Here is a 24,631-nt window from a genome sequence, read left to right as displayed (position 1 = left end):
AATAAGACATGTTCTGGTTTTTGAGCCAAGGCTATAATTCAGCTAAGAGGCTTGATACAGTACAAATGAAGGTAAGATCAAAACTGGCTCTCTTGTTTATTCCTACAACTTTTCTAACCTTTCTTCCAGTACTTTGATGGGATCTCTAACACCACCAGTGGAAAAATATAAAAGGCTAGTGGGCATAACCTCTGATTTGCATGTCATTCTACCCATTTGTGGTTTTTTTCACCAATTCTATATGTCTTCAGTGGAATGGAGCTGGCAGCAATACTGTAAGTCCCAGGAAAGGTGCTTCCATTTTTCAGTTGAGAGAGCAATGCAGCATTACAGAGTGTATTGCAGGCTTCGTATAGCCCTTATTACAGTCACGAGTGTTACGATTAATGTCGTGACATGTGAATTATTATTTTGCAATGCCAGTCACTGCAAGCATCTCCTGTTGCACTAAGCGTAAGGAGCAGCGTATTGGGTTCAGACAATGGATTATGTGAGGGGAAAAAAAATATGCAGATTGCAGCGTTTCCCGTAACATACTGTTTATTTTCACCACTTAGGCTGACTTTTTCTGGCAAAAGCCCAGCACCTACACCTGAGGACTCTGTGCCAAGCTTGGTACAGTACAGTACATCTGAGAAAAACAGTACAGCAACATTGATTTTTTTGCAGAGATTTCTTTCTGTAGGAAAGGGCAGCATGAAGGCTCTTCACCAGGATCGGTAATGACAGGGCGCAACAGCCTCGCCGCTGCCTTATTAGCGCAGCGTTACGAACGTGTTTCACGGAGCCTCCATCGATAGCATTGCCAGCTTTCGATACGTAGCAGGAGGAGCAAGGTCTCCGTTAAGACCCTGACTCACGGCGTGGCGGGGTGAAGCTCGCACCTTCTCCGGGCTGGGCCGGCGGCCGTGCCGTGCCAGTGGAGGCTCTCCCTGGAGGGAAGGCAGGCGGCCTGGGTCCCGCCAGCCCTGCCCCCAAGGCTGCGTCGGGGATAGACGGCTTCATCTTGCGTGGGTGGGGATTAGAGCCAGAGGCTGCCGAAGGAGCGTACCGAATGAGTTTATATCCTGGCCGTGCACCTTGCTGGCCGAGGGCACCCTTTTAGGAAGCGCTGGCGAGCCTCCCATCCCGACAGTCCCGGGCGATGCTTGTGGGGTGCTCTCTGCCCCCTCCAGGCCGGCTTTCCCTGCCCTCGGCGCACAGCTGATGCCGCCGGACCTGGGGTCCTTCCCCAGCCCGACCCCTTAGGCAAGCACTGGCAAGGCCTTTCCCCTCCATCGCACGAGGCAGGCGAGTTTCGGCATCCCCCTCCTCCTGCCGCAGCAGCCTGGGGGCGCGAGCCCTTCGGGGGACCGGCGTGGTGCCGAGGCCGTGGGTGCAGAGCCAGAGCCTGAGCCCCGGGTGCTCAGGCAGCCCCTCGGCGCGGCGTGGGCACGGCCGGGCGCCCGTGTTGTGGCTCGCGCGCCTGCTCGCGTCCCCTCGGGTCTGGGCTCTAATCCTGGCTTGAAATTTTAAATATTGACGGGGTTAATTCCTGACCGCTTCAGACTGCAGAAACTGGTCTCTGATAAGGCTGTGTTTAATAGGGATATTCGTGGTAAAGAGCTTTGTTGGCTAGACAGAGCTTTGCCTTGCCGAGCTCTGCTCTAGCAGGCGAGGAAGAGGAGGTCCCCTCCCAGCGTGCTCCCTTCTTGCAGCCTGGCAAGCCTGGTGGAGTACGAGACACAGGGGGGTGATACCTCTTTCTTCCCCTCAAAAAATAGCCACAAACTACCTTTACACAGTTGGCTGCAAGCAGTACGAGGAGCCAGCGTAAATGTACTGCTGCAGTAAGCCTACACTCTTAAACAAATGCCAAAAATAAAAGCAGCCTACCTTACTTTTTCCACCTTACATAGCAGTTTCCAACCACATCAAGTGAAAAGTCTAGGTGGGTGTATAGTGTTTATCATCACTGACTAATACACATTACATTAGCTGGGACGTTTGTTTTGTTCCTGACTACTGGTTTTAAAATGGTTTTAGTGAGGGCAGGAAAAATGATTTTAGTTTATATTGTCACCTAAGAGATAGGAGTGTGTTCTTGATTTGGGGAGGAAAGCTGGGGATGTAAGTAATACTTCTTTTTTTTGTTGTTTTTTTTCTTTTACACTACAACTGCAAGTAGGTTGAAAGGCAGACGGTGGAAGTGCAGAATCAAGCAATGCAGGCTTGCTTTCTTTAAGAGATGGTGTCAGCATGGTTTCTGTGCCCGCATTCGTCTGCAGCAATCGTGTCCTCCAGTATTTGAAAATTGTTTACATAGGTGGCAGCAAAATTTTATATCCAAAGCAACAGAAAATTGAAAACAGATCCACATCTGAAACTGTACTTTTTTTTTCCCCCCATAGTATCTCTTGTACGAAATACTGCAAGCCTCTTTCCAGGGAGACTTGGCCCTGGCTAAATTGCACCCGAAGGTGAGTGCTAAGCAGTGCACGGAGGAGGGCTCGCTGCAGCGCGGGAAGCAGGCGATGGTGCAGCATCTCTGACCTGGGGGTGGAACTGGGGGAGCGGAGATCACTGAGGGAGCAGCAGACACGGTGCATGTCATAGTGATGCTTTGCAAGTGGAGAGGGCAGGTTTTGTCAGCCATGCTTGGGTAAGGTCTGCACTGAAAGCACTCAAAACAGCGAGAGGGCAAGTCACAGCGTGCAAAAGTTTTTGGTCCTGTGCGTTCTGCAAACGGTGGTGGTGCGATGCTGGGGCTGAGCAGGCTGCCGGCACATGGTGAGGGATGGATGGAGGAGGTCCGTGAAAGCAGGGTGAGAGGCAAAGTCCAAGTCTACCAGTTTTTTACAGGCTCTGAAAGTCAGAAACATACCAAATACAGACCCAGAGGATACGTAAGAGCTAGCGTAAGGGGAATGCTGGTGCATCTGGAAGTGCTGGACAAAGAAAACCTTGTTACCTTGCGGGGCTTTAGCCTTTGATGCATTCATTTCAGTCACAGGATGTTCAAGTTTAGCCAGGAGTTGGCAGACAGATGGACTGCGAGGCAGTTCACAGAGTGACTCAGTCTAGGCGAGCGTGAAGAGTCATCCACATAAAGGTAACCTATTACAGTATTTTCACAGAAACTTCTTTTTTTTTTTTTTCCCCTGGGCTCTCATGTTTTTGTGGTAATGCCTGGGTTTTTGTTCGTGGTAGTTTTCCAGTTGATATGTTGCTTCCCGCCTGCTCTGCCACCCAGTCATGCCTCCACCTCCGCAGAGAGGAGATGCAGGGCTTTTGTTTGCCTGACCCATCGCCTGGCTGTTGTTGGTGGCCAAGCGGTCTTGCCTTTTCAAGGAGCTGTCAGGCAGAAGTACGGTCAGCATAAAAATTGTGGCAGCATCCCCATATTTTCTCACCGCCTCCTCGCTCTCCTTTGCTGGCCGCAGCGGTTGCGCTTCCTTGTGTTAGCTTCATGGAGGACCAAGAAGCATCTGTGATGTGTGATTCAAGGCACTCGTCCGGCTGCTCATTGCTTGGTGTGACCCTGTTTTCTGCAGTCAGGCAAACTCTTCAGGAACAACTGTTACACTTGGCCTTTCTTTCTAGAAAGCCGTGGCCTTGAGGCTGCATCACATGGTGGTGGTTTTTTTCTAAATGAAGAGGGTAGGAAAAGCACTATATTTATTTATACTGGGTTTTCTCAGAGGGAGCTGAATAGGAAAGTTTCTGGTCTAAACAACAGTAGAGAGATTTTGCCTTTGGATTGAGGTTTATCAGTTTGTTATCTTGTTATTTGATGCCTGTTAAATTGCTGTGGAAGCGCCAGAGTGAGGAGCTAGTGATCTTTTCAGAAGTGAAAGAAAGAAAAAAATGAAGGATTAGTTTACTCTCTGAGGCCAAAATTACAGGTATTAAGTGCTTTGTTTTATTGGTAGAGAAATCTTTATTGTTTGTTACAAGTCATTTACTTGAGAAGGGCAAGAAGAAAGTCTGTAGTCCCTTTCTCTTGGTTCGGATGAATTACTGCGTGTGTTGCTAGTACTAATTCCTCTTCCCATACCTCGCTGTCGGCCTGCCCTCCCCCTCGTTTGGGGCATGAGTCTTGTGCTCCAGTCACTTTAATTGAAACACCATAGTCTTGAGACAAATTTCCCCTTTTTCATATGCTATTATTATAATTTGGTTTATTTCTCTGGGCATGCAAAGGTGAGAACAGCTTGCACAGAGCTTGCAATCTTAGCGACGAAAAGGGAGAAGCTGAAGGAAAAAACCAACTTTAGGGAGAGAGAAGAGGAGAAAACCATTGCGGTCTAACTTCAGGTGCCTCTGTGCCCCACGTGAGCGGTGGGGCAGTTGTGATCTCGGGTGCTCTGAAACAAGCGTCAGGTCTCAGGATGCCTCAGGAGCTTCAACTCCCAGCTTGGACATCCAAGGTGCCTAAAGGTGGGCAGCGGGGCTCGTCCTGCTCTTCCTCGCTCTCTGTCCCCGGTGTAGTGCGCATCTCCTGCCAGGGATGTAGAGGGTGTATGCCCCAGTATTGGGATGTTTACTGTAGGGCTGTGTGGGGTTGGTTTAATATCAAAGTAGTTTTAAAAACAACCAGGCAGGCAAGACAGTGGCTGCTGGTAAAATGACTCTGGGAAGATGCCTCAGGGGGGGATTAAGATACAATGCCGAAGCTATTAACTGGGAAGATCCTACCTCCTCAGCTCCAGTTTGTTTTGCCAGTGTTAAGAAGGAACAGATCAAAGAAACTATAAACAGTTAAAAAAACTTCTCCAGGCAGAAAGGAGGCAGTTGTTTGGGAGCCGCTCAATGGGAGCAGACACCTGTCTGCAAGTTTACAGGAATCTCAGCTTCTCAGCAGCTCCCGAAACACGTGGTGGCTCGGGACTGAGCTAGGAGAAACATATGTCCTCCTTTGTATTGATTTTAGAAAACATCATGCTGCCTACCTTCTGGTAGTAGTAAACCATATTTTAATTTGAGAAAGCTGTTTCATGGGGCTGGTGGTGCCAGCGGCCGACAGGCCCCGGGTGTCCCCAGCTGTCCCCGAGCACCGGTGGGCGCTTTTGGAGAGGGAGAAGGGATGCAGCCGTGCCGGGGAGCGCGTCCGTCGCTGCTCACCGCTCTGTTGTGCGCCGATGACCCCTGCACGCCCCAGGGGAAGCAGTAAATCCTTGCTGGCCCTTGAGGAGGAGGAGGAGGAGGAGGAGGGTGTGATGGGACTTGGGCAGGTAAGGTCAAGCACCTCCCAGCCCTCCAGCAGCAGTGCCGCATCCTTGGTGGGAGGCAGTTATGGCCACGGGTACCGGCACAGCCTTCAGCTCAAGGTGTGTAGCTCCAGGAAGCCTGACCTTTTTGAGCAGTCTCCTTTTCAGTCTGCCTTGCCTTCTCTGAGGATTTAAAAAATCTACTTTTCCAGTAAACAAGAGTCTCAGTCTTTCCCCTTGCGCTTCCTCGCCTATCCCACTCCAGAAAAAGGAGTTGCTTGGCCTCGCTGGCAGACAGCCTCTCATAAATCTCTGCGGGCCAGATGGTTTGTAATTTATTGCCCACCTACCCCACCAAATATTTTCAAATTACTCATGTTACTTGCTGGCCTGCCTTTTGCCGTCCATTTTCCCCTTCTTTCCCTTCTAGCAAAGTATTTATCCAAGGCCTTTCACACATGTAAAAATCTTCAATTTAGATGCATCCGTTTGGAAGAAGTCCATCTCCTTTGCTTTGGGTATAGTTTGTCCCTCCCGACTTTGACTTCTCCGTAATAGGAACCTGTGTCGCAGAGGAATCTGTGGCTATTGGGTTGCCTCCTGCATCTGCTAGAGGTGTTACCTGAAGCAACAGCCTCTGAATTTAGGAGGCTTAAACTGTGTCCTTTCCTGGATCTCCCCTGCCACATGTCACTTCTTGTATGTGAAGTTGTTTATTTGGCTAGATGATGGCAGTCTCTGGCTTTTGCTATCTCTGCAGGCGCATATGGTCCTGCTGATAGAGAGTCCTGTGTGTCTGCCTCAGATTTGCGGGTGACAGTGGCATGTGCAGAAAGAAATGGGTGGAGTTGGCTGCACTGTATGGCGTGCAAGGCTCTGCAAAATCCGTATCTGTGGGAATTGCTAGTCAGCTCTTATCGGTCACGTCCCGACGCAGTGAGTTGTAGAAATCAAATTAGCAGACAAGTCAATTGCTTACGTCAGTCAGAAGTTTTGCACCGGGGATGATGTGATAGTCCAGGGCCCCTCGCTGGGTAGCGTTCCTGGGTTTGATTACGAGGGCTGTAACAAAATGAAAACCTGACAGTGCAGTTTTGTTTCTGTCTTGCTTTTTTTTTTTTCCTTCTTTCTTGCTCAAAACATTTTTTCTTGCTGTCATTTGGGGCAAGCAGAGCAGAGAAACTGTCCTTGCTGTAAAAGTAGAGAAAGCTCTGCCCTGTTATTTTATAAAACAAGTTGTTGTGACATACCACACGGTTCCTCACATCACTCAGTAGTTCATTTAGACTGTCACTGTACAAGGATATTAAATGACAAGCTAAAAAACGCAAGACAGTACAACGGTCCATTAAAATTCATAAAGGATATCAAATATTCAGAGTAAGAGATGTAAAAAGAAGCTGTTTGCTGTAAATACTAATACCTGTAGTTGCATAAACATAATGAGGAAGTGCTGTACACCACCAAGCAGTGGACCGCTGCTGAGAAACCCACGGCTGCCTGGGAATCCCTGCAGTTAGGTATTTCCAGAGAGCTGCTTACTGCTTCAGCGAAAGGTCTCCTTCAGAAGCTCCAGCCTGTCATGTGAACCTCTTCTTCTAAACAAACACCATGGCTAACTTGAAATTGGAGGCAAGATCAATTACTTTCAAGCTCTCAGTGGCACAGAGTAACAAGACATGATGTTACTCATTTCTTGTGTCCAAGGCAAAAGCAATGGACCTCTGGCTTAACATTTTGGAGGGCTTTTATTTTTATTTCCCTGTACTGCTTTCCCTGGAGTATTTACGTCATATGTCATGATATCCTCTAGTAATTCTTAACTGTCTTCATAACTGCAAATGCCTGTATTAGCAAAGCGGAACTGAACTTCCCAAGTACAGGCAGTAGGCAAACTTTAAATTTTAAGGGTACACCTTCCGAATAAAAGCTTCAGAGCTCCCATCAGTTCTTTCAACAGCAAATTCCAAGTTCAGTTTCAGCTTCATCCCACCTTTTGAAAGAATATCTAGCTGTAAATGCAAAAACTTAGAGCAATGGAGAATCCAGCCTGCCTTTAAGTGTATTTTTCAGAAGGTTAATTACCTTCACTGCTAATATGTACATGTTACTTCTGCTGTGGTTTCAGTTTCCAAATACTTGGGCCTCGTTAAGGCTTTGTCTGCTAGTAATACAGTCCCCAGCCTCCTCTACCCCAATCTGTAATAAATTAGTTTGCAAGGCTTTTGTCTGTAGCGATTCTAAAAATAATTTCTTATTGGAATCCAATTGAATCCGAGGGAAGCGAGGTGATAATCAAATGATGTCACCCTCACGTCTTGCGCTGCCTCTCGCTGCCTGCCAAAACTAGCAACTGTTGCTATGTACCCAGGGGAAGGTGATACTCCCAGCCTTTTCTTGGTGCTGGAAAGCACTCCTTTCCAGTGCTTGTCAGGCCCCTGAGAGCTGCTGACATCTGTCCCAGGCTTTTCATTTTACCCTTACTTGTTGGGATAGCCATGGAGGAATATGGATTGTGTCGTGGAGGATGCTTTGAATTTTTCCTGTTCCTGAAGAAGACCATTTCTTAAAAAGACTGCCAGTCTGCAGGACTGATGTGATTTAGCTCACGGAGTGCCTGTATTGCAGTGCTTGGGCTCTGGGGTGGAGAGCTTGCTGCAGCCTGTGTGGCAATGTCCAAAAATCCGTGCATCAGGACAACGGCATGACACCGTGACGTTTCCCAGCCCGTTTATTTCCTTTTCTCAGTAGCAGCCCTGCAAACGTGGCTGATGGTGGGACTCTCCCCCCAGCTTTTCTCTGGGTACTTCCAAAAGATCAAAAAACCGCACCAAAACAGCACGGCTCGTTGTCATTTGACACGTCGTCATTTGACACGTGGGGCTCCAGAAGGTCTTCGATAGCGAACCCAATCCTGTTGTCGGCGGTAGGGAGGTGTTGTAGCGGGTTGCTTCTCTCTCCAGTAAGAGTCAGCATGACCTGGGGGATTCAGTACCTGGCAGACGACGTTCAGCACGTTGCAGGGACCTGTCGTCAACAAGGCTAGAGTTGCAGATTATTTTTTTTTCCCCATGCTCTCCTAGCGAAACATGCTGTTGGGGTCTCCCAGATCTGCTGTTGGTGAGGCTTCTTACTGGCAGGGTGTGCTCATGAAAGGGCAGATGCCCCTCCTGACGAGCATGTGACGACTATTAATCCTCGCAGGAGTTAGGCTCTGACGCTGGCACGGCTCCCCCGCCAGGCAGAGCCCCGGGTCTCCAGAGACCTCTCCAACACCGCCGGCGACACACTGACCTCCCTCGGCCCATGCCTGGGACAGAGCAGACAGCCCTGGCCTTAACTCTGGAGTTAAGTGTTTGCCTGGAGCCGCCCAACCTTGTGCCCTCCTCTGGCTCTGCCGGCTGGCCCCTTGCCCGGAGGGAGGGGAGCTCCAGGTGCCCCTGCCTGTGTCCCTCCGTGACGTCCACCCACCTGGGACTCAGGGTGGAAACCTGGGGGCGAAACAAGCCAAACGTTCGTAAGGCCCCGGCTAGCTCCCGCGCGGCTTGGCAGCCGCTCCCTGCCCTGTCTGCACTCAAAAGGGATTGCTTACAGGTGTTGCCTTCGTTTTGCTAGTTCTTTAAACTTGCAAGCTCTGTCTTTGTGTTTGTGTTGGGTTTGCGTGGCAAGGTTTTCAGTAGTGGGGGGGGGGGGGGGGCTACAGGGGTGGCTTCTGTGAGAAGCTCCCACGGTGGGTTTGGGCAGCGTAAGGGTGCTGGAACACAGGCAGCCTGAGATACGATCCTGGTTTTGTACAGGACTTCATTTTTTATGTTAAAGATGCATGGTGGCAAACAGCATTGTACCCAGGTCCAGCAACATCCTAATTCTGGGGAGGGAGAGGGGGACGGAGAAGGGGCACGGCAGAAGAAAGCGCTGTGTGTTTGCTGGCTGGCGTACCAGAGCAATGGGGTAGGGTTGAAGCACCGCGGTGTTTTACGGCGTTATAATTCCCAGGGACTCTCTTCCAAGCATGTACACCATCCCAATATATAGCAGCAATCCATAGCTAATTGACATGTAAGTGCCCATAAGTGATGGAGTAAAGTTATTTAAAGTTATTAGTTACTTTGCCTTTCACCAAGTGAAAAAACCAAAGTTATCTAAGTGGAAAAAAGGAGAGGAGGAAAAAACCGGCAGAGCACCAAACTGTGACTTGTTCAAAGAAGCTTGTGAAAGTATCTTGAGGTCGTCTTTCCTTGAAAGCCTTTGAAATTCAAAGACTATGGACTCTTGCCTCTTGGCGCACGGACCAATTCCTCTCCTCCTGGCAGATTCTGCCTAACAGTTGCCCTTTTTTTTGTCCTTTAAATACCCCTGAATTACAGAGCTTGCTCATTCTGCTTTTCTTCATTCAGGTCTAAAGCCTTAAGGACTGTGTTGAAGTAGCAAAGAGGACAGCATGTACTGGATGTTAGAGCCAAGGGAGAGGGGGTGGGCAGAGGGAAGAGATGACCCTGTCTCCAGGCTTCCGTCCTAATCCTGCAAATTTTTTCTCTCATGAAGAGTTCTGCAGAGGTCAGCCAGACTTCTTGCACGAACGGCAATTACTTGGTATTCAGCATCATGCTTGGATTATGCTTAAAGTAATAATAATAACACGGCCAGATAAGGCATGGATGGGGTGCTTTAAGCCAACTGAATGGAGAGGCTGCTGAAGACATGCGTGGGATTAATTAAATAGAAATTTTGCTTGTTTGGCAAGCAGGGCTGAGTTAGGCCAGACTCTGGAGCTCAGAGAAAGTGGCTTCCTAAAAAGAACATAGAAATGCAGTGCCACTGGTGTCCAATGTGCAGTCCCTGGCATTGGCCCCAAGGAGGAAGGTTAGTCCAAGCGCACATGATCTTTCCAGGAATTACCTGCCCAGGTGGCCCAGTTCCCTGCGTGCCGGTATCTTGTGCACTCCCATGTTTGGCACTGCCATCAAATCAGGAGGCAGCGTTTCGAACCACCCCGCGCTCCCGTTGCATTTGTGATTACGTTGTTGGCTCTTGCAGTGGGAACCATTCATTGGGGCCTGGAGCTGCAGAGCTGCTCGCCCGGTACAGCCTTGAGCCAGGGCTGTTGCTCACAAGTGTGGCACTAGAGCAGCAGGAGGGAGGTGAAAATGACCAAAATTTCACCTTGTTGTGCCACAATGCCTTATAAATACATTTAGGGTCTCCTAATGCAGGAAGTCTGTCAGGTAGCTGCAGTTGGCTTCCTGGAAAATGAGCTTCAATCCTTACTGTTGTGCTGGATAGATATTTTCTGGCATATGCCTATATTAAGCTAGTTCACTGAAATGCAACTTATTAAAGTGCAACTTAGGAGCGACGTGGAGTCCAAAGTGCCCAACACTTCCGCAGCATTGGAAAAAAGATGGTCCTCTATGCATATAGCTTTAAGGTTTCTTGCTGTCCTGACTTTAATTGCTTTTGACACACTCATTTTAGGGCAATGGGGTGGGGGGGGACACACAACGCTTCAGTGTGAGTTAAACAAGAGGAACCCAAGTGCTGCCTGCTCCTGCCCATGGAGGCAGAGTGCCACGGAGGCAACGGCTGACGAAGATGGCAGCTGCTGCAGCTGCAGGAAGAGACAAGTACCCATTCGCTCTCTCCTGCTGTCTTCCCCCTCTGTTGACAGCATTGCTGTTTGTCCTGCCGAATCCTGATGTGGCTATCGCTACCCATCTCCCCGAAGGCCCAGAGTATGGTGAAAGGCTGGGCTGCCTCCCAGCCTCTTCCTCCTTATTTATGTGTCACAGGAGGAAAAAACCTAGGCGGAGATAGGTTGTCCAGGGTCATCCTGTTGTAGTTATGATGATGGCAACAATTCATAGCTGAAGCATTTGATTTGTTAACCTTATAAAAAGATGCCATTAAATACTGTATTTAGCTCCTCAGGGGAAGTAGCCTAGTTTCTTTTTCATTTTCCTTTTCTCATCCCTGTTTTAACATTAGTGACTCAGATGTCACTCTGCTTCGGAAGGGCCGCTGGGGTTATAGCTGTGATTGGATGGCACCAAGAACCCATTTCTGCTGAAAATAATTAATATGGTGCGTTTTCACCTCAAAAAGAGCCTGATGCAAAACTACTAGAAGGTTTTCATTAACTTTTGCAAGCTTTGAAACTTGCCTGTGAACAAAATTGGAAATTTCTGTGTGTCTCCTCTTGTTTATCCTTGTTAACAAGGCAAAGTCTGGCAAAGACTGGTACATATCTAACCCTACACATTGAGGGCATTCCTGTTCAAGTCCACAAACCAGCTCACGGGGTATGCATTTAAATACATGCAAAAGTCTTTGCAGGTGAGAATCTCACTTTGCAACAGGGCATGTGGTCAGATCCTACAGACAGAATGAGTTTCCACCAGCTCTGAAAAAAGTTTGGCTAGAGACAACTGTGGACTCTTCTGTCTCCTTAATTTTGTCATTTGCCACTTTGATAATCTTAACCAAAATGTAGGCTCGTTCATTTCTGTTTTTCTAGATATCCCATTTCCTCTAAACTTTAATCACAGGAAAAAAGAAAAAAAAAAGAAGAAAAAAAAGGCGTAAAGCTAGTTTGTGTTAGCCCATTTTATATTTTGCATATTAGCTCATATTACAAAAGTATTAGCAGACTTGTCATAGTGTATGCGCATACATGTTGCTCAGGGTGCTTGGTAGTAGATCCCTTCCCTTTCCCAGAAGGAGGGAAAATATCCCCATAAGCATTTGCCAATGCTTGCTCTTTCTGCCCTCATCTGTTCAGCTGCAACTTGAAGGTGCTTGTTTCTTGTGTACCTTTGTTATGAAAATGATACCTGGCATACTTAGGAGGCCTTGCATTCTTGAGCTATGAATACTGTGAACAGTGTCATAAAAAAAGGATGATGTACAAAGGCACCTTCATTCTTAGCATCGTCCTTTAAAATTTGCCCTGGGTCTTGAACATGTAGGTGTTGAATAAGGACTTACTGAAAGCAGTGTAGTTCCACTAACATAACTCAGCGTTTTCCCCCTAAAAGCAGGATGTGACATGTGTCCACCCAACCCACCTGAGGTCTGGGACCAGTTTCTCTGAGAAGCAGGAATTCATCTGCCTGTCCAGCGGTGTAGGAGAGCACCTATCTGGAGGGATTGTGGGACCATCTCAGAGTACATACAGCTACTGCAACCCCAAGATGCATAGATTTTCATTCAGCAATCAGTACTTACAATTTTCCAGAGTAGGGGATGGTGTCTGTGAAGTAACACCATCTTAGGGAACTGAGAGTTTGCCTCGGTGCTTGTCCTGATGGGCAGGTAAGGCAAGACTGGTTTGTGCTAGCAAGTGAAACCAAAGCAAGCCTCTTGATTTTATGTTCTGTAGCATCTTTATTGAATTAATGCTACTTTGTCTGCCTGTTGGGGCTGTAAGCTTCCAGATGCAAGTGTCTTCTACTTGTGCAGTCCTTCCCACAATGGGCGCTCAACCAGACTGCAACCTACAGAGTGGGTAATTCTTGTCCTGGTACCTGGTGACGACCTTGGCTGTTGGCACAGTCAAGGTCCTGAAACCCATCGCCCTGTGGCTCTGTATCTGCCTCTGAAAAATGTCTCAGTCTATGTACTGAGCGATACAAGGGCCCCACCATGGCCCGAGTGTTGGCTTCAGGAGGGATTACTCATGTGTGCAGGTTCAAACTGGGAACATGAAAGGGCTCTTCCACTCATCGTTCTGCTATTTGAGCTCTGGTGTTGGGGTGGGGTACTAACAAAGCATTGGGAAGTGCCAAAGCATTTTGACACAGCCTAGCTTTAGGCTCAACATTTAGCACTTGCGATTGTGATTGTATCAATGACAGTGATCTTAGTTTCTCGGATTAGATAAATAGCTTAAAAAAAAAAAAAAAGATGACTTTCATACCTGTGCATTTACATGGGTTGTGAGGTTTCTGGGATGGTGATGCTGCCAGTCGCACGTGAAACAGGAATGTCCTGCTTGCTGTAGCAAAGGGCTGATTCATTGGCAGTGTAATAGGTGTCATCTTCCCTTTTGACAGCTCCTCAGGTATATTTTACCCCTGCAGCGAACAGAAAATAAATTAAAAATCCAGTAAAACCAGTAACACGCAAGTCATCCGAGTGAGGTGAGGTTCGACAAAAACTAAAACAGTTCGTAAGTGGGGTTAGGTGAGGCTGGGATGAATCCAGAGGGGTAGAGGGAGAGTTTGGTCTGAGTGAGGGCGAGCACTCTGAAGCTGCCGTGCCCTGGGAGGTGCCGGGAGCAATGTCCCAAAGCAGCCCAATCCCAAAGGCTCCTTGTGCGAAAGGTGAGATCCACCTCCATCAGCGGAGAGGGTTAGGCACTTGCAGAGGAGCACAGGAAGATGGGCTGGTGGGCTCATTTGCTGGAGACGCCCGTTTCTCCCTGTGACGGCCAAGGGGGGACAGTGTCGCTAGCTTGGACGTCAAGGTCTGACCTGGAGCTGCCCAGGCTGGGTAAGGAGAGTTAAATTTTAAAGCTGTAAAAAAGCTTTTCTCCACAGGGGGAAAAAAAAAAAAATAAATCTAATGCCGTCAACTCAGAGATTACAGCCAGGGCATCACAGCATGGAGACTAAAGCCACGTGCCTTGGCGGTGAGTTTGTGGGCAGGGCTGGTTTTGGGGCTGGGTGTCCCAATGCAATGCGCCCGTGGAAGTCAGGTTAAAGAATGGGCTGAGGGAAGACTCATGAAGTAAACCCACCTCACTACTGTTCATGTAAGGACGGTGAGGAGATGGATGTTTTTGTCCACCCATGTCATCTGGCATGGCATCAGCTTGGTTTGTGTATACAGAAGCAAGTCTGTATGATTTTTCAAATGTGTTCCTAAATGCAGTGTTTAAAATATGTTCCCCAATGCATGGGAAAATGTGCGAGACCATAAGAATCGGCGAGGCTAGGGAGGACCCCTGTGTTATTCTCAGGATGAAAGCAGAATGCACATCAGAATACATCAAAAGGAAAACTGATCACTTTCTACTTTCAAAAGGCATTAATATTTTACAGCTGCCATTATGTTTTGAAGAGTGTGCAGGTATTTATTGGTAGTGCCATAGCTACGCAGTCCCGAGTCCTGAAGGAGGAGATACCTGTTTTTCAAGTTGTTCTGTTCACTCCTCCCTCGTCTCCTAATTCACACCCCGTCCACACTGGCCCTGCAGTAACTTGGTGAATACCTGGAGCCCTGGTTGTCTGTTCCCACAGCGGCTGCCCTTCCCATGAGGCTCACAAGGGTTTTTTGTCCCTAAAAGCCAGTGGGTCAGACCCACTGAGAGTCATGCTTAGGTGCATCCCCGGCTTCCTCCGGTGCTTGGGTCTGTGGAGCAGGACTGTTCCCTTTGCTACGTCAGCTGCTGACTGAAGCACATCATATTTTAAAATGCACTTTAAAAAAAAAAATCAGATAGTATCTTCTGTTTCAATACTAAACTAATTATGTGCCTAAAATAGCACAGGAGAGGGGTCCTGTTTCAGATTAGTCTACATAGCAGAAGTGCCGGGGGCTGTTTTGGAGGTTGCTTGAAGGCTTTCTCGCGAGAAGGTCTCAGGTGCCTGTGCTGGCTTTTGAAGGGCTTGCTCAGGCCTGATCAAACTCGGTCAGGCGACAGCGTATCAGATCTATTCCTCTCATCAGTCACATGTCAGCCGTAACTGTCACCAGATTTGCAATTTAATGTGCACAGCTCAACACTTCCAATTAATCTAGCCAGGGTATTTAACCATCTATCATTTCAGAGCTAGCGCTTTACAGAGCCGCGTGCAAGGCAGCCTTGCACTTCAGGAAGGCTTTCTTCAAGCACACGGATTTTACTCTTTCCCTGCCACTGTGCGGTGGAAGTTACTGCTGGTTTAGTTGCATTTCATAGGCTTAGGAAGTGTTTAAAAAAAAAAAAAAATCAACACGACCACAAAAAATTTTCAAAAAATAAAGATTTATAATAGGTGATTCAGCAATGAGAGGCTTTTGTGATCTTCCATGGGAAGCTACTATTTTTAGTGAATTATTATAAGCAGTAGCATCACTCGCATTTATTTATAAAGGCATGAAAGAACGCCCATACGTGTTTCTAAATAGTTGATGTATAGTAACGGCCATATGCTGAGAATGAGCGAAAATAGAATTGAGCGCTCTGGTTTCCACAACACTGCGTGAGGGTTGTGCTGGGATCTTTGCATCTAAGAGGCGAAAAACAGAGGGAATTTTTTTTTTTTTTTCTTCTAGTTCTTCTTTCTAGCAAAACAAACCCAAAGCCTTCAGGGTGAAAGTCTGCCTCGCAGTAAAATTGCATTGTTTTCATTGAGGTCTAACTGGGTGACCACTGAGGTTTGTGAGGACTCTTCCAGTAGCTTCAGCAGCTGGCGGATTGGGGCTGTGCTGAAAGTGGTAGCTATTTTTATGAGAGTTACTGTATGTATAATATTTGGGTTGATTACTTGTGTGTGTCTGCACTTCTCTTGGGGCTCCGTGGCACAGAGGAGGAGAAATGCAGCGATGCTGTGCTAAAGGGGCTCCACAAATTCAGCATGGTGTCATTTCCAAAGTTCCTACAGTGAAAATGCTTTAAATGCTGGGGATTGCCATTAAGAAACAATATTTTTTTATGGTGATACCACTCCTGAACAGAAATTAGAACTGTTTTGATCTGGGTCTGCAAAGCCATGCTGTTCATTGCAATTTTTTTGTATGCAACTCCTTGGGTTTAAGCTCAGTAAAGGGAAACACCTTCCGTTCTCTCGCTGACTCTGTTCATATCCCAGTCAAGTCTGCGCTGACGTGCCTTGGGGTTTTCATGAGTTTAGCACCTTGCAACAGCAATGCTTTAAAGTAAATTCCTACTCTTAATTAAGTTAAATCCTTTGACTGAAATTAATTGTGTTCTTGAATTTTGGGCAGCCGTGATACGAAGCGTGTGGAAGGGAGTGAAAAAGGCAGCTCTTGACAAGGTGCCTTTAGCAACCTCCCCATGATGGTGCCTGCCTCCTGGTTCCCAAATCCCATTTTAACATGGAAAAGTGTCAGCGTAGCATGCAGAGGCTAACGCTTTATTTTTTAGGGGGCTTCCTATAGCAAAGGGTGCTGGGGTACATGGCTCCTGACGCCCAGAGGAGTAGCTGGAGAGCCCAACCTTATTCTTGTGCCACAGCTGCATTAGTTAAAGTATCAGCATTTTCCTCGCTCTCTGCTTCCCGTCTCCCAACACCCAGTGGAAAAAAATAAATGACAACCAGCATGCTCTACTCACAGCAAAACAAATGTTATTTATTAAAGTCCTCCTGTGGTCAGAGGACGTCTGACTGTAAAATTACTGGAGATTTTTCTGCTAACTGGAAGCGTGATGCTCTGAGACAATTTCCAGGCAGTGTGTATTTTCAGCTAAGTTTTATTTACGTCAGCGTAGCGATTTGCAATATCACTGTTTGCAAAGAGTGAGGCAGCAGTTGTTTTAGACAGAACTAAATTTTTATTTATTTATTTTTTTTACAAAAAACTTTTGATTAAGTCGTGATTTGGTCCCATAGGTCCATGCATTGAGATGCTTTTCTTTTCAAAAGGGAGGGCATAAACCTCCTCGGCGGGCACGTCGCTCGCCGCCTGCCCTTGTGGCAAGGAGCAGCTGGGGCGGCGGGGAGTGAGGCGCGCGTCGTTAGGGAGGGTTTGTTTTCCCTGTGCTAATCACCTTCTCCTGTCGTAATTTGGCACGGCGCGGCGCCCAGCACGCGGGATGGAGGCAGATTGGCGTACTGCTGTCCGATCTGAGCCAGCACATTTTGGAGGATAAATCTTTGCCAGACTTAACGTTCTCCCAAGGAGCTTTAATATCCCTCAAGGCTTTCTGCTCTTCCTAGGGGTGGGGGACAACGGGCAGAGACGCAGGCAGAGAGCTAATTACAGTGGGGGCCTCTTCTAGCCATTCCCCTACCACCAAGGGTCAGAAATACTCCTTTGAAGAGAGGATGAGGAGGGGAATCCACAAAGCCACCCTTCAGATGCTGAGCTGACGTTTTCCCCCTAAATCTGTGGGGTTTGGTTTTTTTCCCCTTTTCCTACAGGAGGGCGTGCTTGGGTAGGGCTGAGCCTGCGTCATCCCACTGATCCTCTCCAGGGCTGTGAGGACGGTGGCCTTTGCTAGCCGGGTGCGAAGGGATGTACCCTGCGGGACCCTGGTGCGCTCTCGCCTCCTGCTTCTGCTGAACATCTGGTGGGATTTGCAGGAGCTGCCTTAGGAACTTGCAGATGATACCAAACATTGAGCATTGAAAACATTAGGGTGTCAGGAAAGATTTCTTTTTGTGTGTGTAATTTGCTTAATGCTTTTTTCCCCCCCGCAACTTCCATAATTTAGGGAAAATAGAACAATCTGCAATACATAATATTCAGTTTTATATGGGAAAAGACGTACATTGGTACAACATGGCTGGATAGATATTGTGGGATGAGGACTTTCCTTATGTTTTATTTGTTACTTTTTCTGCATCTCCAGACCACCTTCACTACTTTATTAAATTAGATATATTTTTCTGTTTTGCAAAAACTCATGGGAAAGAGGAAGAAATTCTGAGACTTCTTTGGGTTGGGGATTTCAGAGTTCCTTGGGAAGAGCAGCACTGCAGCCTTACAGAGCTAGGCAGAAAATGACTGTATGGAACCAACAGATTGGTACTTCCTAAAGATGTCCTCGCCTAGACTCGCAAATCCCTTTCACCAGAAATTCCTACATACGTCCACACAATTGGCAACTCTAATTATTCATAATTTTGGAATCACTGTATCTGTTTTTTTGTTTTCTTTCAATTGAATCTCATTGGGGACTTGAAAGCAAACAAAATGTAAAACAAGTAGTTGAAGCAAATTTGGAGTTACTTCATGAGAAGGCACAGGCACTGGTCTGGATGGGTGGGCAAAATGTGTTGCATTATTCACAACCTCCTGTTGCAGCAACAACTGAATGCAAAGAAAGTAGTTTGTTTCATTTTGCTTTTCTTAAACAAATAATTTTTCGTGGAGGCCCTCTATAGGGGTGTTTATCCCAAAGGAGATTCATGCTACAACATTTTGAGCAAGGTGACATAGGCTGGAAACTGATGTTCAAGTGAGCAAGCAGAGCCATGGAGAAGTGGGGCTCCCTCTGGTCAGCTGGAGGCTGATAAGCTGGAGTTATTTTCATGGCTTCTTTTCAGTGGTATTAGATCTGATGCCTTTCTCTACTGCGTAGCTGCCAGACAACTTCATACAGTGAAGTTAGAATGTTAAATATGTTAATACAGTATAAAATAAAGTGTAATTCTCCCAAGTGAGCATTAGCAGCATTTATGGGTCTGCAGATAGCATTTGTTTTTCTCCCATCATGTCCTAGTATCCCACTTGTTAAAATAAACAACTGCTTTTGATTTGTAGCTGTAACTTTACAGTTCAGGAGCCTGTATCTGAAATAACGAATTAGCCACTCATTACAAAACACTGAAATAAAAACAGACCAGTGTGTAACTTGGACTCGGCAGCCACCAGCTGCACCTCATCTTGCTAATCTTTAGGCTTTTTTTTTTTTTTTTAAAAAAAAGCAGGGGCTTTTAAGAGTTAAGTTACACAACTCTCTTTTTATTTTTAAAGTGAGTGGATTCCTTGTTGCGTTGTTGAGGATGATAAATTGATACCACATGTTGCTTCCAGACAAAAAAGACTCTGTACTGCAGTAGAAGCACTTGCAGCTGGTGTCTGAGTTAATGGACGGGCTCCACAAGGTAAACATGGCTTGGAAGAGGCCGAAACACGCACAGGGAGGGGGAATTTTCTCCGTTTTAAAGGCTCAAGCATTTGCTGCTGTTGCCTGACCGGGGCTGAGTGTTGAAATAACGCACGGTCCCAGCCTCCCCAGGAGACTCATTCAGTTGCTCCTATCAAATGAGGTATATGGTACTTTGGAAATGTCTGAGTGTCCTCTCTGGGAGCTTACTCATGTGCAGTCTTATCAAAATATCAAGAGAGACACGTGTAATTAGGACATGGCAGCCGATTTAATTTTTTTTTTTTTTTTTTTTGTGAGCAAAATGTGGCTGGTTCCCTCGAGGAGTATTAACTGAACAAAAGGCGGTGCAGCGTATTGACATTTATAGAAGCTGAGAGCGTGGCCCCGAGTTTGGGAAAGTGCTGTTACCGCTTGTGTTGCTGCCCTGGCTACTAGTGGGCACCCAGCTGCACCCCTTCTCCTGATGCCATCAGCCTAAGCCAAGGTAGGGTAGCAGCGCCGCTTGCCTGCGGCACTGTACCACCCTCTGCTCGCACCACATCTGACCTGCCTCGTGTGTTCCTCTGTCCAGGTCTTCCTCACCTCCAGGGCCGGTCATTCTTCCCCGTAGGACCACTTCCCTGGGGGACCGGGACCCAGCCGGGCTGGGCTCAGTGCCGTACGGGATGCTCTTGATCTTATCTGCAGGAACGTCAAGTCTTCTGGCTCTTAGCAGAGCGCACAGCATTCTTCAAGTCCGGTATAAATAGTAACACTAATAAAGGGAGGAGCTCATCGTATTTCTTTTCTACTCTGTTCTTGTACAGTCCATATGTTCTACCCATCGGTAGTATCTGAGCTCTTTCCAAGGTGTCTGCAGCCTGGCTAGCATCTGTCCCATCTACATATGGTCTCTAGGACAGATTGATGGAAGTTCCTTTATAGATCTTTTAAAGTTTCTCATTGCATTTTGGCATGGAAAAATGTGTTATGTTTCCATCATCATGGCCTAATCCGTCTCCCACATAAGTCAAAGACAAATCCCCATTAATTTGATCAGCAGCGGGTTCAAATGATAAACTGTATTTTCTTTGCTTCCCCACCTCCTTTGTGGTTTGTCGCCTGGTCATATATTACTAATGCACGTGGTTGTGAGCAGAGATTGTCCCGTGATATTTTCCTATATTTTAAGCAGACGGGAACATTCTTTGACAGCTCAGAAACCAGGTAGAAAGTACAGTTATTTCCATCCAGATTGCAGCCTGGTAGCACAGCACAGCAGCGTTTACTGATGTGAGTTGTCAATCCTGGTGACTTCTGTAGTAAAATTGCATGTGAAAGGATAATAGGATCCAGCCCTCATTTGATTTGGCAGAGCATCCAACACAAGGAGAAACCAAGAAACTCAGATACTGTTGCTGAAGAGGTTAGCGGGGGAGGTTACGTGAAAGAAGTGGGTTTTAAGGCAGTGTTTGAACAGAGGGTGGAGATGGGGTACACAAAAATAAATTGGCCCATAATTATGCTTAAGAAAACAATCTTCCTACAGAAGAAAAGTAAAGAAAAACAGAAGCTGGAGTATAAGTGGCATATTGCTTAATGTAAAGGAAAACAAACTGCTTTGATTTTTTATAACCACCAATTTTCAACGCAGAAGTATTATTACATTCTTTTATTACTTGTGTAATACCAACACTGAGCAAAAAGATATAAGAAGAAGAAAATTATACATGTGCACACACATGCAGGAGCCCTCATCCTGAAAGGTAGTGCTTCAGTCTCACAATTTTACCATTTAGGATTTTTCATGGTTTTAGGCCAAATGGTTTCATACTATGGCTACCACCAACAGAAATAAGCCCTTTTATGAGAATACTATAGGTGGAAAGCTGTTAGGTGCTGGCACTTTGACTGGGTGTTTTTATATCTGAAGCTGTGTGGCACGCTGCGTATGCTACCTTGGGTGTTTCTTTTCTGTGTTTTCTAAGATTTTTTTCATTAGCAAGAGTCACGGTGCTGTGTATTCTTATACCCAGCATTTTTAGGTGGGGAACAGCATGGTTTGTATGACTTTTGTAGCCTGGCTTGGTGTGGAGGTCTAGCTCTGGTTGTCCTCGCCCTGCCGCTGGCTCTTTGCGAGGCGAGATCCTCGTGCAGATGTTCTCACAAGTGGCTGTCCACGAAAGTCCCAGGGGGTGAATGTGAGAGCTACCTGCATTGATGCAGTACAAGCTGGAATATCAACAAAGGTTATTTTTCAAAAAAACAGCAGTTCTCCAGCCAGTTGGGCGAAACCTGAGGAAGTAAGCAGTGGCGCCTAGTTATTAGAAGTTAGAAACAGACTATTGCCAGACTCAAAATATAGTTAAAATGTCATCAGTTAACTAATAAAAAGCTCTTTCCTTCCTTAGACTGAAGAACTATTATGCTGCAACTCAATCCACCATATTTTGATGGCATGATAGTTCCTTAGAAATGGACAAGTTTATAGCTGAGGCACTGACCCAAACTTCTCTTGAGTAGGTCTGCGAAGTCTGGTCTGCTGTTTTGTGCAAATTGTTTAAAACATAACAGTTGCTATTTTGAACCGTGTTCCATATGATTTCTCTTTTCATTAAGTGATAATCACAACCGCGTCTGCTGTCTGCGTGCGAGAACTTCAGGCATGTTTTCCATTTCACAATCTGACAAAACCCACAACACTTAACAGGGGAAAAAAAAGGCATTATATACTGAATATAGTTAAAAAAAAAGCTGGGCTGTATTTCTTTATACATCAAATGTGTCTCCAGTTCACTTATGTCAAACATCCATTTATCCTAAGGATGCAAATGTCGAGATTCTTGTGAATGATTTGTTGATTGATTCATTCTTTGCCCATTTAAATCTGGAATTTCTTCACTGCTTTGTAAATGAAGGACACTTACCTTGGATGGTTTGATTATGCTATAGTCCTTTTGACTTTGTGTTTTTAAAGCATGCAGGTAGAACAAATGGGATTTTATCCTCTTTATAGATATACCTCGTAATTGCCAAAATTTAAGAAAAAAGAACTCATGCAACTTTTTTAACTTAATCATCTTTAACCTGGAGGAATAGCACAACTGTTTTGTCAAAGGAATACGGGATAGCTCCAAAAATCTTTTGACTTGCACATGGAGGAAAAAAACCAAAACCTGTAAGCATTCTCACTAACAAATACCACTTGCTTGTCCTCAGCAGGATGAGCGGACTGGGATTTTCATCTTGGTTATTTCAGTTTAAATCTGGAGTCATTTCACTAGGGGTACCGTGGGCTGGTTTTCTTGGCCTCTTTCTCACTCTGAGATGATTATCATCGGTTTGAGCCAATGTGGTTTTTGGACAGTAGACATTGCTGACTAGTGCAAGCAGGTAATATGCAAAAGCAGGCAGTGCATGGGCTCCCCTGAAAGTACTGTATTTTGTATCATCCTGTATGGCACGGGGTATCTGACTGTGTACAGCAGCTTTACACAACTCTCTATCTAGCAGCTTACAGGGACAGGGATATCGTCATGCACTGTGTCACATCATGTTTTGAAGACTGTGAGGATACTATAGCAAGGGGACAGCTGGCCAGCTATTGCAGTACGGGTGTAATTCTGGTGCCTCTAATCAAGAGAGAAAGTACAGCTTAGTCATGCACAGAGTGCCTGTGGGAGAGGAGCAACAGCACTTGCAGTTTTCTCAAGAGTTATTGTAACAAATACACAATACACATGCACATGAAGAATTAAAAAGACATTTGCAGAGGCTGCAATGAGTGTGACTACCCCTCCAGTCAGATTTTTGCAGTGCCTTTGCAGTTTTTGTTTCAAGGAACCGATGGCAAGATTGCTGGTAGTATAGAGGTTTGTCCTGAGTCAAAAGTAAGGGAGAAACGTCTAGCTCCTTGCTAGCAGGAGTAGGGCTGTGTCACACTCCTTTCCTTAGAAAGCAGCTTTTGGGGGTGTAGGGATGGGCAGCAGGAATGCACCGCTAGTGCAAGCACAGGGCTTGTTTTACAGCAGCATGCTGGCATGCTGCAGTCACACTCCAGCCCTCCCGTACCCACCACCCGAGAAAGCTGTGGTGATGTCCAGGAGGGCCCAATGCTTTTATTCATGTTGCTCTTTTCATGTGATGTTGGTTTAATGATTAAGATTTGGATAGTAAAAGAAGTGGGGTGCTGGTCTTGACGTTTTGTTTTGTTCCTTTCCTGCAGAATTCAATCCGGCACAACTTGTCACTCCACAGTCGATTCGTCAGGGTGCAGAATGAAGGCACTGGGAAAAGCTCTTGGTGGATGATCAATCCAGATGGTGGAAAAGGTGGCAAGGCGCCCCGGAGACGTGCTGTGTCGATGGACAACAGCAACAAGTACACGAAGAGCAGAGGGCGGGCGGCTAAGAAAAAGGCAGCCCTGCAGACTGCCCAGGAGACGAGCGAGGACAGCCCTTCTCAGCTCTCCAAGTGGCCAGGGAGTCCCACCTCCCGCAGCAGCGACGAGCTGGATGCATGGACAGATTTTCGCTCCCGTACAAATTCAAATGCCAGCACGATCAGTGGCCGCTTGTCACCGATCTTGGCAAGCACCGAACTAGATGATGTTCAAGATGATGATGCTCCGCTTTCTCCCATGCTGTACAGTAGTCCATCGAGCTTGTCCCCATCGGTAAACAAACCATGTACTGTGGAGTTGCCTAGGTTGACTGATATGGCTGGGACAATGAATTTGAACGATGGACTGACAGATAACCTCATGGATGATCTCTTGGACAATATAACACTCCCTCCCTCCCAGCAGTCACCCACAGGAGGGATAATGCAGAGAAGCTCCAGTTTTCCTTATGGTTCCAAAGGTTCAGGGCTGGGTTCCCCATCAAGTAGTTTCAACAACGCCGTGTTTGGGCCATCGTCCCTGAATTCCCTCCGCCAGTCACCCATGCAGACCATTCAGGAGAACAAGCAGGCCACCTTCTCTTCCATTTCTCATTACAACAACCAGACGCTGCAGGATCTCCTTGCCTCTGATGCACTTAGTCACAGCGATGTCATGATGACACAGTCTGACCCACTCATGTCACAAGCCAGCACAGCTGTGTCTGCCCAGAATTCCCGCAGGAATATAATGCTCCGCAACGACCCCATGATGTCGTTTGCCGCGCAGTCCAGCCAGGGCGGTCTGGTCAATCAGAGCCTGCCCCATCACCAGCACCAGTCCCACAACTCCTCTCTTAGTGGCAGCCGTGCCTTGTCCAATTCCATCAGTAACATAGGCTTGAGTGACTCAAACAGCTTGGGATCCACCAAACATCAGCAGTCACCTGTCAATCAGTCTATGCAAACACTTTCTGACCCGCTCTCAGGCTCCTCTTTGTACTCCTCTAGCGTGAACCTCCCAGTCATGGGACATGAGAAATTCCCAAGTGACTTGGACTTGGATATTTTCAATGGGAGCCTGGAGTGTGACATGGAGTCCATTATCCGCAGTGAACTCATGGATGCAGATGGGCTGGATTTTAACTTTGATTCCCTCATCTCAGCTCAGAACGTTGTCAGTCTGAATGTGGGGAACTTCACTGGTGCTAAACAGGCTTCATCACAGAGTTGGGTACCAGGCTGAAGGATCTTTGAGAACAGGGAAAATGGGCAAACAGGTCAGTGCCCCATAGATGTGGTA

General features: G+C 46.8%; 1 protein-coding gene across 2 annotated transcripts in view; it reads left to right on the top strand.

The window, feature by feature from the left end:
• FOXO3 (forkhead box O3) overlaps nt 1-24,631 on the top strand; it is a 95,573-nt gene that overhangs the window by 54,219 nt on the left and 16,723 nt on the right. For both annotated transcript variants that reach the window (XR_005931978.1, XM_030031065.2), the window contains exon 2: nt 23,174-24,608. Coding sequence is in view for 1 of the 2 variants with exons in the window: in XM_030031065.2 (XP_029886925.1) it covers nt 23,174-24,574 (1,401 nt within the window). In the remaining variant the exon portion in view is untranslated. The remainder of the gene's footprint in view (nt 1-23,173; nt 24,609-24,631) is intronic.

The sequence above is a fragment of the Aquila chrysaetos genome, chromosome 2 (genome assembly GCF_900496995.4).
Source record: "Aquila chrysaetos chrysaetos chromosome 2, bAquChr1.4, whole genome shotgun sequence".
NCBI classification, from domain to species: domain Eukaryota; kingdom Metazoa; phylum Chordata; class Aves; order Accipitriformes; family Accipitridae; genus Aquila; species Aquila chrysaetos.
Note: the sequence above shows the minus strand (reverse complement) of the source record. Positions and strands in the feature narration are given on the sequence as shown.